General features: G+C 42.2%; 1 protein-coding gene across 6 annotated transcripts in view; it reads right to left on the bottom strand.

The window, feature by feature from the left end:
• Positions 1-425: 425 nt before the first annotated feature.
• ubr4 (ubiquitin protein ligase E3 component n-recognin 4) overlaps positions 426-18,816 on the bottom strand; it is a 227,614-nt gene continuing 209,223 nt past the window's right edge. For 5 of the 6 annotated variants that reach the window (XM_072478202.1, XM_072478204.1, XM_072478206.1 and 2 more), the window contains 10 exons: positions 18,712-18,811; positions 13,794-14,012; positions 10,618-10,731; positions 10,368-10,510; positions 8,805-8,930; positions 6,421-6,615; positions 6,116-6,340; positions 2,973-3,063; positions 1,628-1,790; positions 426-839 (listed from right to left, as the gene is read on the bottom strand). In XM_072478202.1, coding sequence (XP_072334303.1) covers positions 775-839; positions 1,628-1,790; positions 2,973-3,063; positions 6,116-6,340; positions 6,421-6,615; positions 8,805-8,930; positions 10,368-10,510; positions 10,618-10,731; positions 13,794-14,012; positions 18,712-18,811 — 1,441 coding nt within the window. In that variant the 3' untranslated portion in view covers positions 426-774. The remainder of the gene's footprint in view (positions 840-1,627; positions 1,791-2,972; positions 3,064-6,115; positions 6,341-6,420; positions 6,616-8,804; positions 8,931-10,367; positions 10,511-10,617; positions 10,732-13,793; positions 14,013-18,711; positions 18,812-18,816) is intronic. The other variant, XM_072478203.1, reaches the window with a different exon arrangement.

Genomic DNA, 18,816 nt, shown 5'->3' with positions numbered 1-18,816 from the left:
ACAAGTTATTACTTGTGAAAAAAAGCAGTCAATGCCTTCAATTGTGAACACTTCCAAGTGTGACACTAATTCTAGCTAAGCTTTAGCTGTTGTTTTTAGTGAATCCATCCACTCGCACCAACTACTTTTAGGCGAGTTTTTCCTAAGGCGTTAATATCTCACCATTTAATGAAGGTTACTACCGAAAGCATTAATATCTCAGCATTTAGTGAAGGTTACTTCATAATGCATTGTTAGTATCTGAACATTTAATATTGATTTCAATATTTTCCAATTGAAGTATTTTGTTTTTTGGGGGTTTGTAAAAAGTAGCTTTGCCATTTACTGTGCAACATGCAAATAATTCTACACAAACCCTAACCTGATCTGGAGCTGGATACGTTTAATCTGTTTTTCAATTTAAATCAATTGTAGATTGGCATTGACAAGGTTCATGATTTAACTTTATTGGACGTAATAGTGAACTAGAGCTTTAGCACAACATTTAAATACTCGACATGTTACTGTGAAGTACTGAATACAAGAACAAAATAGGAAATTAAACCAATTGTGCTCCATGCAGTCAGGTTAAATGACAATTCCAGTATTATTCCTCTGTACACATGTACGTTAAAATCTTAAATCCAGAATGCTCACACACATAAAGAAGCTGTTGCTGCCAAACTGAGGCAGAAAATAATTTCAACTGCTTTGGAAGAGTGAAAATGCAAACACAGTATTTCTAAAAGTACAGTTAAATATTGACTGTTTTTGAGCGGATGAATTTGGAACATTTTAGGGGACAGAGTTAAGGAGGTCTTTCAGGAAGTTGTCAGGATCTTCAACTTCTGTTAAGAGACCTAAAAAAGTAAAGACAAATGAATCATAGATTAAATGGTTATTGTGGGATTGTGCTTAAATAACACAACTAAAAGTCATTCATTGTATGTAAGGTGCTTGGAGATAGTTTTGGGGAATGTGATAAACCTCCAACACCGAGACGGGTCTGATCTTTCAGTTACAATACTTATCAATAAGTTCCTGACTGGAACAAATTTCAAAATCTCATCCAGACAAAGAATGTGCCTGAGATTCAAATTTGCAATCCTCTGATGTCCATGATCCAAAAGATCATGTTGGTATGCAACAACAGTGGGGACAATTTTCATGACAAATGTCGTCAGGCAGAATGAGCATCGGAGGCCCGAGTAAATAGAGGTGACCTTTTCTATTAATTTATACGGGTATCGCTGGTTGGGCTAGCATTTATTGTCCATCCCTAATTGCATTCCAGAGGACATTTTAAGAGTATAGGTGTGGATCTGGAGTCATATGTAGGCCAGACCAAGAAAGGATGGCAGGTTTCTTTCCTGAAAGGACATTAATGTATCAGATGGGTATTTATGACAATTGACAATGGTGTCATGGTCATCATTACATTTTTATGATTCCAGATATGGTGGAATTAGAAGCTGGGTCCCCAGAGTATTACCCCAGGTCTCTTGATTACTAATCCAGCGACAATACCATTATGACACTACCTCCCCCTAATTTTAGCCACCTTGTTGCTTTGGGAGAAAGTTCTGCAGTTATTTTATAATGGGGTGGAGGAACTAAATGAATGGACAATATTTATTGGAATACTAACCTGCAACATCTAGGAATTCAGCAAATGACTCAGCAGGCATAAATTCATCCTGGAAAGTTTTGAGAGATCTGTCTGTTGCCTCATAGATTGGCATGTCATTGTGTCGGATGTACTCGGCAAGAGAGTAGGACCAGCCACCCTCTGTGTTACTTGTAGGAACCTTCTGTCGTGACAAAGTAGAAATAGACTTCAGAACAAAACTGCTTAATGCAGTAAATGTGAATAATTTAGCTAGTTTATGAAGCAAGATACACAAATCTTGCAATTTGAGGAAAAATAAAGGCATTAGATGTAAAATGAATGAGTATTGAGAAGAGTTACATAACTAAATTAACAGAGCATTTCATCCCAAACTCGACCATTGAACTCAACCTGACAACACACAACATAAACCATTATCACCTCTGATTGTGTTTTCAGTTTGGAATTAAAATGTGGAAAATAATTTCAGTGAGTTCCACCAGAGCAGATATGCAGAAACCGGTCAGGGCAATGTGCCTAATGACTCCTTAATCAACCCAGGGTAATTAATGTGCCCAGTGCCTCACCAAACAGACTAGGGCAATGTGCCTAATGACTCCTTAAACAACCCAGGGTAATTAATGTGTCCAGTGCCTCACCAAACAAACTAGGGCAATGTGCCTAATGACTCCTTAAACAACCCAGGGTAATTAATGTGCCCAGTGCCTCACCAAACAAACTAGGGCAATGTGCCTAATGACTCCTCAATCAACCCAGGGTAATTAATGTGCCCAGTGCCTCACCAAACAGACTAGGGCAATGTGCCTAATGACTCCTCAATCAACCCAGGGTAATTAATGTGCCCAGTGCCTCACCAAACAGACTAGGGCAATGTGCCTAATGACTCCTTAAACAACCCAGGGTAATTAATGTGCCCAGTGCCTCACCAAACAAACTAGGGCAATGTGCCTAATGACTCCTCAATCAACCCAGGGTAATTAATGTGCCCAGTGCCTCACCAAACAGACTAGGGCAATGTGCCTAATGACTCCTCAATCAACCCAGGGTAATTAATGTGCCCAGTGCCTCACCAAACAGACTAGGGCAATGTGCCTAATGACTCCTCAATCAACCCAGGGTAATTAATGTGCCCAGTGCCTCACCAAACAGACTAGGGCAATGTGCCTAATGCCTCCTTAAACAGGCCAGGGTAATTAATGTGCCTGGTGTTTCCCTAAACAGGCCATGGCAATATGTCTGGTGTCTCCCAAAACAGGCTCTGGCCTTGTGCCTGGTGTCTCCCTAAACAAGCCAAGGTAATGTGCTGAGTGTCCCAAACACGTCAGGGCAATCTGCTTGGTACATCCCCAAATATATATCATACCTTAAATATTCCATACACAAGATCCACTAATCCCCAGCAGAGCAGCACAGGACGGTACACAGAGTATTCCTTCACAGATTTGTCAGACAATCTGAAAAATCAAGACATTTCATGAAAAAGTGAAACAGAATATACTTCAATCAACTCTAAAATATAATTTAAATTTATATTATTTAGGAGACAAAAGAGTAGAATGAATACCAAAATACTGTTTAAGCCTTCCTAAATCTTTGGAATATATTTAATTTCCACACAATATTAATAACTACTGTAATTGGCATAGTGGAAAATCACCAACGATATTGTCCATTTAAGAATATTTGTGTAGTTAGCAATCGTCCCCATGTTACTCAATTGACCTCAACCAAATCTTCACTGCACTGTTATAAGAAGCGAACAGTTAAAAACAAATAATCGAAAGAGTATAGAAGTATTACCAGTAATAAAAATTAAATGAGAGTTTAGCTTCATAGTAGCATTCCTGCTCTCAAATCAAAGGTCCATAGGGTTCAAACATGAATTTGGTACAATGATAGGAAGCAGAAGGTGCTGGTGGGTGAATAATTTTCCGGCTGGGAGATCACAGATTATCATAGAATTTACAGTGCAGAAGGAGGCCATTTGGCCCATCGAGTCTGCACCGGCTCTTGGAAAGAGCACCCTACCCAAGGTCAACACCTCCACCCTATCCCCATAACCCAGTAACCCCCATCCAACACTAAGAGCAATTTTGGACACTAAGGGCAATTTATCATGGCCAATCCACCTAACCTGCACATCTTTGGACTGTGGGAGGAAACCGGAGCAGCTGGAGGAAACCCACGCACACACGGGGAGGATGTGCAGACTCCGCAAAGACAGTGACCCAAGTCGGAATCGAACCTGGGACCCTGGAGCTGTGAAGCAATTGTGCAGTGGTAGTCCCCAGGGGTCAGCTTTGGGCCCACTACCCGAGTAACGTACACAAATCCTTATAAGGACAGGCAAAGTTGGTTAAAAATATGGGTTACTTGAGAATATAAATAGTGGAATAGTACATAAAAACAAAGAGATCATGTGAGAATGTTGGTGGTGCTTCACCGGAATATTGTGAATAATTCTGGACACCACATTTCAGGAAAACCTTTGAAAGGATACATTGGAGGTTAACCAGATTGTCAGTAGGAATGAGGAGAGGTTGGAAGAGTGTACAACAGTTCTCTTTGGATAAAGGATTAAGAGCTGACCGAACCAAGGTTTTCACGATAATGATGAGCTTTGATAGAGAAAACCCATTCCTTCTGGCATGTGGGTCAACAACTAGACATACTAGATTTAAAATCATTGGCAAAGATCGATATGGGGATTGACGAGAAATTTATTTTCTCAAGAGTTGCTGAGATTTGGAAAACCATCTTTAAAATTGGTGGAAGCCAAGTCCATAAATTATTTTAAAAGGGATTTGGACAAGTATTTGAGGATGAGGAACTCAGTACCACACCATAGCGTTTTGTCCACAACGTTCGAGTACAACACTTCTTTCAAAGAACCAGCACTGGCATAATGGGCAAAGGGCTGCAAGTTTCAAACGATTGTATGATTTCAACCTGTAGGTTTGGTCAGATAAATCGCTATTATTTCGAAGTACAAAATGAGGAAATCCGCGAGGTAGCTCACCCATACCCCACCCCTGGTTTCGGCGGCTCAGAGTACCTCCACCCCAACAGGATCCATCTCCGGGTTACCGCCAGAACATTGGCCTCTCTCATCCCCGGGACTTCAGACACTCCAAACACTGCCAATTCTGGACTCGGAACCACCTTCACCCCCAGTACTTCCGACATCATGTCAGCAAGCTTCGCCAAAATCCCTGCACCTTCGGGCAGGCCCAAAACATGTGAACATGATTCGCGGGCACCCCCGCACACGTCCACACCTATCCTCCACCCCCTCAAAGAACCTACTCATTCTAGCCACCGTCATATGCACCCTATGGACTACCTTAAATTGAATGAGACTCAGCCTAGCACACCAAGAGGACCCATTCACCCTCCTCAAAGCTTCCTCCCATAGCCCAGTCTCCAGCTCTCCCCCCAGCTCCTCCTCACACTTTCGCTTAACTACCCCGATCGGGGCACCCTCCCAGTCCATCAATTCCTTATATATCTCTGACACCCTGCCCTCTCCAACCTCTGTTCTCAACAGTATCTCGTCCTGCAACCCCGGGGGTGACAGATCAGGAAAGGACGACACCTGCTTTCTCACATAGTTCCGCACCTGTAAGTATCGTAACCCGTTTCAGCTGGGCAACTCATACTCCTCTACTAGTCCTTCCAAACACAGGAAGCTGCCCCTCACGAATAAATCCCCAAACCGCTCGAAACCCGCCCACCTCCAACCCTGAAAAATGGGCAGCATGGTAGCACAGTGGGTAGCACTGTTGCTTCACAGTGCCAGGGTCCCAGGTTTGATTCCCGGCTTGAGTCACTGTCTAAGCGGAGTTTGCATGTTCTCCCCGTGACTGCGTGGGTTTCCTCCGGGTGCTCCGGTTTCCTCCCACAAGTCCCGAAAGACGTGCTGCTAGGTAATTTGGACATTCTGAATTCTCCCTCCGTGTACCCGAACAGACGCCGGAATGTGGCAACCAAGGGCTTTTCACGGTAACTTCATTGCAGTGTTAATGTAAGGCGACGTGCGATAATAAAGATTATTATTAACACACACCCCCCCGGTCCAGTCCCCCCAGAGCAAACCCATGATTCCTGCAAATCGGAGCCCAAACCGAGGCCCCTTTGGGCCTTGAGTGCGTCACCACTGGCCCCACACCTTCAGGACCCCCACTGCTACCGGACTTGTGGAGTACCTGGCCGGCGAGAACGGCAGAGGCGACGTCAATGGCACTCCCAAACTAGTACCTTTACAGGCCCTCCTGTATAACGTCACAGCAACAATACCTTCGACAGCAGCCCCCCCCCCCCCTCCTTAGGGGATGATGTTAAGTATAACTGGAGTTTAAATTCAAGAAGTCACTTTTGGATCATAACAATGTGGCCTGGAGAAATTCTCTCAGATCACACTTTCCTGATTTGATGCAGATAGTAAATATTCTCATACTACTAGATTTACGAGTCAAGACTTTTCTGCTTCTCTGTTGATTCTCTTACTTGTTAGAGCCACTTGGTGATGCTTTCCTTGCTTGGGTGGCGACCAAGAGACGTTTTAGAAAATCAAGGCGGGTAGCTTTCCATTTCTCAGGTGGGAAAATGTGTAATGCCAGGACTGTGAAATAATGTGCTCCATCAACCTCGTAAGCATTTTCAACCCATTTCTCTTTTGGCTGTTCCAAGAAACTCTGTAGGTTCTTCTCCTCTCGTGACGTTGCCCGGGTCCTGTGATATGATTGAGTCACATCAATGTCCATACAATTCAAAGAACAATTACAAATCAGTGAGGAATTTACTGTACTTACGTGTTTAGAACGTAAAGGACTGTATGCATTATGTATGGGATGAGATGGATGTTACTTTCTCTGCCGCCTCCACCAGTATCAACACTGAATGATTGCTCCATTGCAAAACGCAGGAAGAGTAGCTTAATATCATGAACGTTTAGCTGGTAGGTGGGTTCACGTTGGCCTGTGCACTCTTGCAAATATGTATTATGCCTGAAATTAGAAACAAGGTCAAATATGCAGTATACCACCAAGGAACTTGGCTACCATGCCAAACATCTGAATGGACATCAGGGGCGAAATTCTCCGGTATCGGCGCGATGTCCGCCGACCGGCGCCAAAAACGGCGCAAATCAGTCGGGCATCGCGCCACTCCAAAGGTGCGGAATCCTCCGCATCGTGAGGATCCAGCCCTAACCTTGAGGGACTAGGCCCGCGCCGGACTGATTTCCGCCCGCCAGCTGGCGGAAGTGCCTCGCCAGCTGGCGCGGATATGACATTGCCGGGCAGCGCATGCGCGGGAGTGTTCGCGGCCGTTCACGGCATCCCCGCGCATGCTCTGTGGAGGGAGTCTCTTCCGCCTCCGCCATGGTGGAGACCGTGCAAAGGCGGAAGGAAAAGAGTGCCCCCACGGCACAGGCCCGCCTGCGGATCGGTGGGCCCCGATCGCGGGCCAGGCCACCGTGGGGGCACCCCCTGGGGCCGGATCGCACCGCGCCAGGACCCCGGAGCCCGCCCGCGACGCCTTGTCCCGCCGGTAAGGTAGGTGGTTTAATCCACGCCGGCGGGACAGGCATTCTAGCAGCAGGACATCGGCCCATCCAGGCTGGAGAATCGCGGGGGGGGGGGGGGGAAGAGAGAGAGAGGGCGCCAACCGTCGCGGCGCGATTCCCGCCCCCGCCGAATCTCCGGTGCCGGAGAATTCGGCAACCGGCGGGGGCGGGATTCACGCCAGCCCCCGGCGATTCTCCGACCCGGCGGGGGATCGGAGAATCTCGCCCCAGAATTTTACAACACAGAAACGATTAACCTCGTAAGCATTTTCAACCCATTTCTCTTTTGGCTGTTCCAAGAAACTCCAAGTTCTTCTCCTCTTGTGACGTTGCCTGGCTCAAGTCTGCGCATGTTTTTCTCTGTGGGTTACCTTGTATAATCCCAATATCCTGTTCACTCATTCTTCTAATATTCCTCCAAGAGCCAGCTTGGCCCAGTGGTAGTGCTCTTGACTAAGTCAGAACTAATAAGTTAGAACTCACCATCTGGATTTGAGCACACAATCAAGGCTGACACATTAGTGCAGCACAACGTACTGCACTGTTGGAGGTTCTGTCTTTCAGATGAGACCTTAAAACTCATCTGTCAATTCAGGTAAGAGATCACATTGCATTATCTGAAGACCAAGGAAGTTATCCAAAATGTTATCCCTCAACCATCACCAAACCAGATTAACTGGAAACATAAAACATATCTTATTGCTGTGAGTAAATTGGCTGCCTCTTTTTTTTGTCTACAAAGCAATGACTGTTTTAAAAGTAGTTAATTGGTTGTGAAGCTCCTGGGCACACTGAAATTGTGAAAAATGATTGATAATGCAAGTTCTTTCTTCTTCATACAATTATCTAATTGTCTTTTAAAAACAGTTGAAGAACTCTGCTTCAACAAGGATTTGAACCAAAGATTCTCACATTCTGCTGCCCAATATCATGTTCCTAAACTTTTTTCCAATCTTTTTGTTATAATTTTAAATTTATCCTCTCTTAATACCTTTCTGCCAAACGTTGGAAACAGTCCACTGCTATTTACTATACCTAAACACTTAACAGGATATCACTTAAGCCCCAATTTCTCAAAGCTGTCTTTATAACTGGAACCTGCAACCCTGGCAGCATCCTCGTGAATTTAAGCTGCAAATTTCTTTATTCTATATCCTTTCCATAATGAGGTGCCCAAAATTACAAAAAAAAGTTCCAGGTCTTTAAATGTTTAACATCAGCTCCATGCTTTTTATACTCTGCCTCAAAATAAACCAAGGATTCCGACTGTCTTTTTAAAAATAACTGATGAACATGTAACAGCAAACACTCTGCCCACATTCTCCATTTAAATGCTCACCATTTAACGAGTATTTTCTTTGCCTAGTCTTATTTGCAAAATATAGGAAGTCACACTTTCCTGCATTGAACTGCATCTGCTGCCTGACTGCCCATCGTGCCAGCCTTATGTCCTCCTGTAGCTTTCTCAACTTTTTTTTACATCTCCGCCCAAAATGTGGTGACATTGTAACATTTCCATAGTGTTTCTTCAGTGCCTGAGTTCTTCAATCCCCTGGTTTAAATTACAGGGAATATTTCCGAATGAAAGATCTCGTAGTTCATATTCGGTGCTTAAATTAAGTTTCTTACCTTGCCAAGCATGTGGCAAATGCTGATTCGGGGACGTGTGGACCCCACACAGGAAGTAATCCATTACACTTGGTGTTTGCATTTTGTAATGCAGCACTTTCCCACTCCTCGCGACCACGTGCCAACCTAAAAGGAACTCACTAAAATCAGCCAGAGCATCAGCAATTACATAAATTACGATCATGAATTATTGAAACCAAGCTCATAGAGTTAGTAATACCCTCTAGTAAATCAGAGTGTTGACTTAATTAGAAAGGATAAATTATATAAAATTACTTATACCTATTGTACAATCATTCATTATGTTACAGATGCAAAACAATCTTTAAAAAAAGAAACCAGTCATTTAATACTAGGGTTTCTTAATCCAGAGTCTGTAATTTACAGAGTGACAATTGTTCTCAGGACTATGCAAACAGCCATAATCCTCTGGGTTTGCCAGTTCTCAGGACCTACTTGAGCAATGGCTTTAAAGGAGGCAAACTTTAATTTTTTATTTTATTTTGAATATCCAATTCTTTTTTTCCAATTAAGGGGCAATTTAGCATGGCCAATTCACCTACCCTGCACATCTTTTTGGGTTGTAGGGGTGAGACCCACGCAGACCCAGGGAGAATGTGCAAACTCCACATGGACAGTGACCCGTGGCTGGGATCGAACCCGGGTCCTCAGCGCCGTGAGGCAGCAGTGCTAACCACTGTGTCACTGTGCTGCCCAGGAGGCAAACTTAAAGAGAATTCCATCTGAAAGTTGAAAATCTCCAATCCAACACCAAACTACCTCTGAACCAGATCATGGGTGATTCAGTAGATTAAATAATACCATTCACTTTGCCAATATGAATATTTCTTTCAAACAAGGCCTGTAATCATAATTAGAATGATTATAAAATATATCCATACAGAACGTACAGAACCAAAATACAGTTCATTTACAAAAAGGGTGAGTTTTGTTATACCAAATGCCTTCCCCACACACAATTACTTCGGGAAGATTATACATTCTTTCATTGGTTACTTAGGTGTAGCAAATCCAAGACAAATTAAAGGGGTGGAACTCACTTGTTTCCATGTTTATTCATTTAAATCTCAAAAAAAAACCAGGTTCCCTGCCTTAATGTCAATCCTCCCCACCCAATTAGTCATGTCTTTGCTATGTACAAGAACATAAAATTCTGCATCCTTATATTTTTTAAAATCACAGCATTCTTCGAATAAATGTCACGTCACTAAATTAGTGCAGAAACATTGCTGCAGCTTTGAGGGACTTCAAGGCCATTCCAACTAGTCCCTTCAGAATCTTTTCAAATAGTTATCCTTTGCCCTTTTGAGCATCATTATGGACTCTGCTTCAACACTGGTGATTACATTCCATATTGTAACAACATGTAGTGTTAGAAATCTGTCCCGACTTCTCCTTTTTGTCCTTTTGTTGATGGCCTGAAAGGTTATGCTCTCAAATTTACACCGTGCAGTTACCATCTCACTCATCATTTGTAATAGCTTTCCTCAATTTATCAAAACCTCTCAATCCTAATTGTAAAAAGGGTAGAGTTACCAATACCTGACTGCAGCAAGGTGACAATCATAGTGGACTATATTGAAATGCGAGACTGTACTATATCCCTGCTGTTTCCGTGGTTTGTTCTCAAACTCTTCAATAGCAACACGCTTTGTGAAAGTGTAAATTCCTAACACTTTGGTTGGCTGTAATAGAGAATAATGAGGATCATTCTGTTGTGATTGCTAAAGAGCAGGATTCAATACCATGAAATTGCATGCAACTGTATTTCCTTTGAGTGAAGTAGGCGTACCTGAAATTTATAACCCTCACGGCAAATGCAACATGTCAAACCTGGTTCCTCAATAAGCTCTTCCATCTGCTTCAGTAATGTCGTTGTGGTGACTACCTGACCTTTCTCATTAGTCTGTTTAAAAAGAATATGTAAAACGTAAATGCAAACACTTTGACTTGCCCATAAGTCATTTGTGTGATGGGATACAAACACCTGTAACACCCTGATCACAACAGCATGTGAATCATATCAAGGAAAGTTCACTTTTAACTCTCATGAAAGACAACTGTGGAGTTGCTTTAAGGTTGCAGTGCAGCTTTACTAGAGATCCAATTAAAATACGTATTATTGATTGACAAAATGCTATAATTATTCATTTTTTCCTACCAAGTAACAAGTTCATTCTAGGCTTTCTTTCAGCACAGCTTCTAAAGTGGACACTTTCAAGCATCGCCACATAGTTGCACCTTGGTTACATTCAGTTTTCCGACAGAAATAATCCATTTCCCAGTCATCATCTCTTACTCTTAAAAGTCAAAAGTGATTGAGGTGTAAACTGATGTGAATCATGTCACTTGAGAGTTTAGCAGACACTGCTCTCACCATCTGTAAGTCCAGGTTTGGTACAATTCTGAAGATGCTAAATTATGTTGTTGATACAGCAACATAAACGAGCTGCAACACTTAAAAAGTGAATCCAATAACTATTATGTAAACATCAGCAACACATGTATGATTACAGATGACTGTATTTTGACAAAGGTCAAGTTGAGAACTAAAATGAATATTGGGGTGTTGAGAATATAGTTGTATATTGGAGTGTATGCAAAGTTGGATATGTTTGCTTGACTGTAGCTTGATTTACGGTTCACCCAATAATTTACCAATTTAGAATTATACCATTACCAAGAGGATGCTCATGGCATGCCCGAGGAATTCTGCTCAAATTGTAATGACCCATTCCATTTTTGCAAAAATCTTTCATACATAAAAGGAAAGCTTTAGAAAGGTTGGTTTACTTAAAGTGCACACACCTGGCAGGATAATCCTAAGGATGCTGAGAAATGGGGGAAGACAAAGTGGAGGGTCCTAGAAATGACATACTGTGTCAGAGGACTTTAGAGTGAACTCTTTAATATGCATTTACCCAATTTAGTGCAGGCCAGTTAATTTATGTATAGTAGGGGAAATTTGGATTCTTAAACTATAATGGCATTCCAACATTTCTAGATAATAAGAAAATGATTGTTAAAAGAAACCAACATGGACTTCAAAAAGGAGGATATGCTTGGCCAACCTTTTAAAAAATATATTTCAAGTATCCAATTTTTTTCTCCCAATTATGGGGCAATGTACCGTGGCCAATCTACCTGTCCTGCACATCTTTGGGTTGTGGGGGTGAGACCCACGCAGGCACGAGGAGAATGCGCAAACTCTACACAGACAGTGACCCAGGGCCGGGATCGAACCCAGATCCTTGCTGCTGTGAGGCAGCAGTGCTAACCACTGCGCTACCGTGCCGCCTTAATGTTTGGCAAACCTGAACAAATTCTGCAAATAGATGCCAAATATGGTGGATGGAGAAATTCAGGCGATGTGATGTTCAGATTTTTCAAAACTCTGTCAACAAGGCACAGACACCAAAGAGCCTGCAGTTGTGGAGCGGTTCTTATGACCTCAAGGTGCCCCAAAGCACTTCTTCAATTTAGTGCTCCAAAGTATTCAGGTCTGTGACCATGTTTGTTTACTGTATATGTTAACGTGGTATCCCAAGTTTGCAGAAAATACTGAAACAGGAAGCACAATAAATAATTCCAAAGACCGAAGGAAACAGCAAGTGGATTTTGACAAGTTGGTGGAATAAATCCTAATGTGGGCAAAACAGTATGAAATAAATTTCCAATTAAACAATTCTAGTGACATTTACTGAGCAATAAATATTGGCCAGCACCCCAGGAGAAATCACTAAACATACTACAAATAATGCCCTTTATTTCTGAATGGTCGGACAGAATCTCATTTTAGTGTCTCATTTGAAAAGCAGCATCCCTGAAAGTGAACTGGACTGTCAGCCTGGATTGTGTGTTCAAATTCTATAATGAGGCATTGAACCTTCAATCTATTGACCCAGCAATGCGAGTGCTACCATTGAGGTACTGAGGAAACCATTACAGAAGATGTTGTTCAAATATGGAATTAGGAGGAGAGTAGCAAACTGGATTAAAAGCTGCTAAAAGGGCAGCACGGTGGCGCAGTAGTTAGCACAGCTGCTTCACGGCGCCGAGGTCCCAGATTCGATCCCGGCTCTGGGTCACTGTTCGTGTGGAGTTTGCACATTCTCCCCATGTTTGCATGGGTTTCGCCCCCGCAACCCAAAGATGTGCAGGTTAGGTGGATTGGCCACGCTAAATTGCCCCTTAATTGTAAAATATGAATTGGACACTCTAAATTTATTTGAAAAAAGCTGCTAAAAAAAGGAGGAATTCATAAGTTCATAAGATATAGGAGCAGAATTAAGTCATTCGGCCCATCAAGTCTGTTTCGCCATTCTATCATGGCTGATATGTTCCTCATCTGCTACCTGCAATGTTACAAGCCAAGAGCTGGACTTCAAAATCAGCCAGAGCATCTCCTCCCTAGAACACCTAGGATTAATGAGTAGATGTTAAGAGAAGTTGCTCAACAGGTGAAAATGGGTAATAGTGTTCCAAAGTATTTAGGTCTGGCATCATGTTTGTTACTGTGGAAAATGTGGTATCCCAAGTTTGCAGAAAGTACAAACAGGAAGCACAATAAATAATTCCAAAGGCCAAAGGAAAGAGCAAGAAAAATTTGACAAGTTGGTGGAATGGGAAAAAAGTGGCAGATGGAGATAAATGCCAGTCAATGGAGTTGGGGGCCATACAATAGGGTGAAGAAGTCAGAATGAGTACAATGCAATTCACTCAGGCACATCCTGTCTATTTGCGGATTTGCATTAGTGATGCAGCAGAAATGATGTCAGAGTTTAAGAACAGGTTGGAAAGGCAAGTGAAGTAAAGGAAAATAAAGAATCGGCAAAATGAATTGGAACAAGAATTATATTGAAATTACAACATGAAACAGGCTATTTGGTGTTTGCACACGTTATGGTCCTAACCAACATGCACGTCTTGTTCTCATGCACTTTATTTTAAATAAGTTTAAATGTTTACCGTCATTCCAAGTGTGCCCAGTGCTTTCTGCCGCATGGCCATTGCCATCCGTTTCTTTTCTGCTCGTGTCTCCTTTCGTGCTGCTTCAATTTTCCTGTTGACTTCTGGGTGTTCCCGCAGTGCTTCCAGTAAGTTTTCTGCAAGAGTCCCAATGCCTTCATCACTGGAAACCTGCTCCAGTTTATGTAGGTTTGTGATGGAGTCTGTTCCAATTAACGTCTGAGAATTCAATGCGAGAGTGAAATTACTCCAAGATGCCACTGGGCATAGTAACAGTTTGGGCTCCAGTGTTTATAGCAAAACATAATAGGCCAGAAATTATTTTCAATTCATCAAACATCTGCCCATTACCCACCATTCCAAGGCAGAACTACAGTAATTAGTCCCAGCCACACTACCAGCTGCAGTTCCACATATTCTCTCAGGTAGAGCTCAGCAGATAAAGCAAAAGGATACAAAAATAATAAAAGGACAAAACCTAAGACTTTGTATCTGAATGCAAGTAGCATTCAAAACAAAACAGATGAACTGATTGTGCAAATAGAGATTAATAAGTACGATCCAATAACTATCACAAACACAAGATTGCAGGATGGCATAGATTGGGACCTGAATATTGAAGCACATGTGGCTTTTGGGAAGAATAGGAAATTCGGGAAAGAGTTAATTAAAGACGACATTAGCACAATAGAGAGGGATGACTAAAGTTCAGGAAATGAGGATGTAGAAGCGGTTTGGCTAGAGATAAGGAACGATAAAGGCAGTCACTTTGGGAGTGATGTACAGGTCCCCTAACATTAATCACACAATAGGACAGGATATCAAAGAGAAAATAATGGGACCTTGTCAAAAAAGTGTGGCGATTATCATGGTGGATTTTAATCTACATATAGACTGGAATAATCAGACAGGCAAAGGTAGTGTGGATGATGAATTCATAGTGTTTTGGGGTTAATTTCTGAGATCAGCACTTTTTGCAGCCAACAAGGAGCAGGCTATACTTGGCCTCCTACTGTGCAATGAGATAGGATTAATTCATCATTAAGGTGTAAGTAGGAAGCAGTGATCATAATGTGAGTGAATTTTACATTCAGTTTGAGAGAGAAGAGTGGGTATTTTAAACTTAAATAAGGGAAATTATGAGGGTTTGAAAGCAGAGCTAGCAAGAAATAATTGCAGTAACCAGATTTAAAGTGGGACAGCAGCCTTCAAAAGTAAACCAATCGTCTGATGCCAATTTAATGCAGTCTGTGAATTGAGAGTTAAAGCAGGACGAACAGTTTGCACAGCAGTTCAAACAAAGAAATCCTAAAGAGGTTGGTGTAAATTGCTGGACTGGATTCGCTGTTAAAAGTGGCGTTGAAGCTTTGTTTAAAAGTGTAGGAAAATCAGATGTGGGTTTCAGAATGCGAACCGTTAAGGGAAAGCATAATTGAGATAAGATTTTAAAGCGTGCTTTTGAAAGTGGTGTTTGGAAACTCTCATGTGACAATCACCTGGGGGGGGGGGGGGGGGGGGATTCTGAAGCGACATCCACAAACATTAACTTAGGGTTGAGAGTGGAGAGTGTATTTGCCCACAGTTATCTTGTGTGCTTAAAATGAACTGTGTTAATGAGACCATTGTCGATTAAGATGTACTTTGTAATCGGAGTTAACTTTAATATCGGTGTGTAATTGTTAAGCTAAGAGGGGAAATAAAGGAATATTGCATCAGAAGCCAATTTTTTCATGTTTAATAAAAAGAAATTCTTGTTGTTAAAACTAATTGGCGGTCCTGTGACTCTGTTCCTCAACGTTATATGAAAAAAAAAAAGAAAAAGCTACTGTCTTTTGAGCCAGGGTTCCAACCTGGGATCTTCCTTTCCAGTTATAACACCAACTGGGATCCTAACAGTGGATAAAGGGGAACTGGTGGATGTACTGTATTTATATCTTCAGAAGTCATTTGATAAGATGCTTCACCGAAAGTCACTACGGAAAACAAAAAAATCTCATGGTGTAGGGAGCAACATAGAAAATGGATAAAAGATTGGCAAGCTAAGAGGAAACAGACAGTAAGCATAAATGGGCCATTTTCTGGTTGGCAGGATGTGATGGTGTGACACAGAGATTAGTCCTGGGGCCTCAACCTGTTGCAATTTATATAAATGATTTGGATGATGGCATGGTGACTAAATTTGATGATGACACAAAGTAGGAAGGTTCTGAAGAGTATATAAAGAGACTATAAAAGATCTTGTAAATGGAGTTTAATGTGGGAAAATGTGAGATTGTCCATTTTGGCAGGTCGAATAGGAAAGCATATTATCCAAATGGTGAGAGATTGCGAGTGCATGAATCACAAAATGCAGGTACGGCAAGTAATTAGCAAAGCTAAAAGAAACATGGAAAATAGGAGATGTGGGCTATTGGGCCCTTCATGCCTGCTCCGCCATTTATTATGATCATGGCTGGTCATCCAACTCAGTAACCATATTGGTTGATCCCATTAGCCTTGAAAACATACAATGGCTTTGGACTCAACTGCTGTCTCTGGTAGCGAATTCCACAGGCTCACCACTCTCTGGGTGGAAAAATGTCTCATCTCAGTCCTAAATGGTTTATGCCGTATCCTTAGATTGTGACCCCTGATTCTGGACTCCCCTGCCATTGGAACATGCTTTTATAGGTTTCTACGAGATCGTCCCTCTTTCCACTAAACTGCAGAGAATATAATCCTAACCAACTCAATCTCTCCTCTTACTTCAGTCCAGCCATCCCAGGAATCGGTCTGGTAAACCTTCGCTGCACTCCCTCTACAGGAAGAACATTCTTTATCAGATAAGGAGACCAAAACTGCACACAATATTCCAGGTGTGTTGTCACCAAGGCCATGTATAACTGCAGCAAGATATCCCTGCTCAGTACTTGAATCCTCTTGAAGACCAACATACCATTTGCTTTCTCTGCTGCACCTACATGCTTACTTTCAGCGACTAGTGTTCAGGGACACCCAGGTCTCATTGCATATTTCCCTCTCTCAATCTATAGTCATTCAGATAAATTATCTGCCTTCCTGTTTTTGCTACCAAAGTGGTAACCACACATTTATCCACATAATAATGCATCTGCCATGCCTTTGTCCACTCACTAAACATGTCCACATCAACCGACTTTGACAAAGAGTCATCCAGACTAGAAACGTTAGCTCCATTCTCTCGCCACAAATGCTGTCAGGCCTGCTGAGATTGTCCAGCATTTTCTGTTTTTGTCCAAATCACATTGAAGCATCTCTGCATCCCCCTCACAGTTCACTTTCCCACCCAGCTTTGTGTTAGCACTGTTGCCTCAGGGTGCCGAGATCCCAGCCTTGGGTCACTGGCCATGTGGAATTTGCACATTCTCCCCATGTCTGCGTGGGTCTCACCCCCACAACACAAAGATGTGGAGGGGAGGTGGATTGGCCATGCTAAATTGCCCCTTAATTGAAAAAAACCCAAATTGGGTACTCTAAATTTAGAAATAAAAAGTTTCCTCATAAATCATTTATATTGTGTACAGCTGAGGTCCCAAAACTGATCCCTGCAGTACCCCACAAGTCGCGACCTGTCCCTTGGAAAAAGATCCAGTTATTCCTACTCTTTGTTTCGTGTCTGCCAACCAGTTTTCTATCCATCTCAAAGTACGACCCCCCCAATCTCAGGCGCTTTAGTTTTACATGATTATCTCTTATGTTGGACCTTGTCGAAAGCTTTCTGAAAGTCCAAATGAACCACATCCACTGGCTCCCTCATCAACTCTACTAGTTACATCCTTGAAGAATCCAGTAGATTCGTCAAGCACGATTTCCTTTTTGTAAAACCATGCTGACTCTGTCTTCCAAGTGCTCTATTAAATATTTTACAATAGACTCTAGCATTTCCCCATTACCGACGTCAGGCTGACTTCTCTGTAACTCCCCGTTTTCTCTCTACCTCCATTTTTAAAAAGTAGGGTTATATTAGCTACTCCAGTAGGAACTGTTCCAGAGTCTATAGAATCTTGGTAGATGACCACTCGGGGATGTAGATTAACAGGTCCTGAGGATTTATCAGCCTTCAATATTATCAATTTCCCCAACACCATTTCCCCACTAATACTGATTTCCTTCAGTTCCTTCCTCTCACTAAACTGTGTGTTCCCCAACATTTCTGGCACATTATTTGTGTCTTCCTTTGTGAAGGCAGAGCCAATACATGTATTTAGTTGCAGTACAAAGTCTTACAACACCAGGTTAAAGTCCAACAGGTTTGTTTCAAACACTCGCTTTCGGAGCACTGCTCCTTCCTCAGGTGTAATGTTCATCGCTGAGATTTAAGAAAAAATTAAATGCTATCTAGGATGATGTCCCTGTTAGTAATATCAAAGTCACGGACTTTAGTAGTAAAATCTCAAACAAAAACAAATTTGAAAAAAAAAAATTACATTCCGTATACTCAACTGCGCAGTTGCTGGCGAGCTTGAGCTGGAAAGAGGACAGAGACCACCTGGTCCAGACTTAAGCTGGTGAGAGGAGGCAGAGGCCATTTGGCCCACTTTGCTCCATCTTTCCTGTACATTATTCTGTTTGGCTCTCTCTGCAGTTGCTCCATCTTTTCTGTAAATTATTCTGTTTGGCTCTCTTTGCACCTGCTCCATCTTTCCTGTACATTATTCTCTTTTCCTTACATTATCTTTTGAGGACTGTGCTTGGGAATTTGTGAAATTTTCCCCACAGCAGATCAGCATGCTACTTAAATCTAGACCCTATTATGGAGGTCCAGTTCTCCACAAAACAGCTGCCTACTCTGCCTTCTAACACTGAAGTGTAGCAACCTAGGAGAACAGGAAATGTACACGATGTGTTGATAAATAGGAGAGATTGAGAATGAGAGAGAGCCAAAAAGATAAAAACTTACTTGTGTAGGAGGGTGCTGCATAGCCAGTCCCCGTAGTAGGCGGAGAATAAAAGGAAGAGCTGGTTTTGACAAGAACTTCTTCCACACATCTGCATCAAGGCTATA

Source organism: Scyliorhinus torazame, chromosome 16, assembly GCF_047496885.1.
Source record: "Scyliorhinus torazame isolate Kashiwa2021f chromosome 16, sScyTor2.1, whole genome shotgun sequence".
Classification (NCBI taxonomy): domain Eukaryota; kingdom Metazoa; phylum Chordata; class Chondrichthyes; order Carcharhiniformes; family Scyliorhinidae; genus Scyliorhinus; species Scyliorhinus torazame.
The sequence above is the reverse complement of the archived record's forward strand: the minus strand, read 5'-3'. Positions and strand labels throughout refer to the sequence as shown.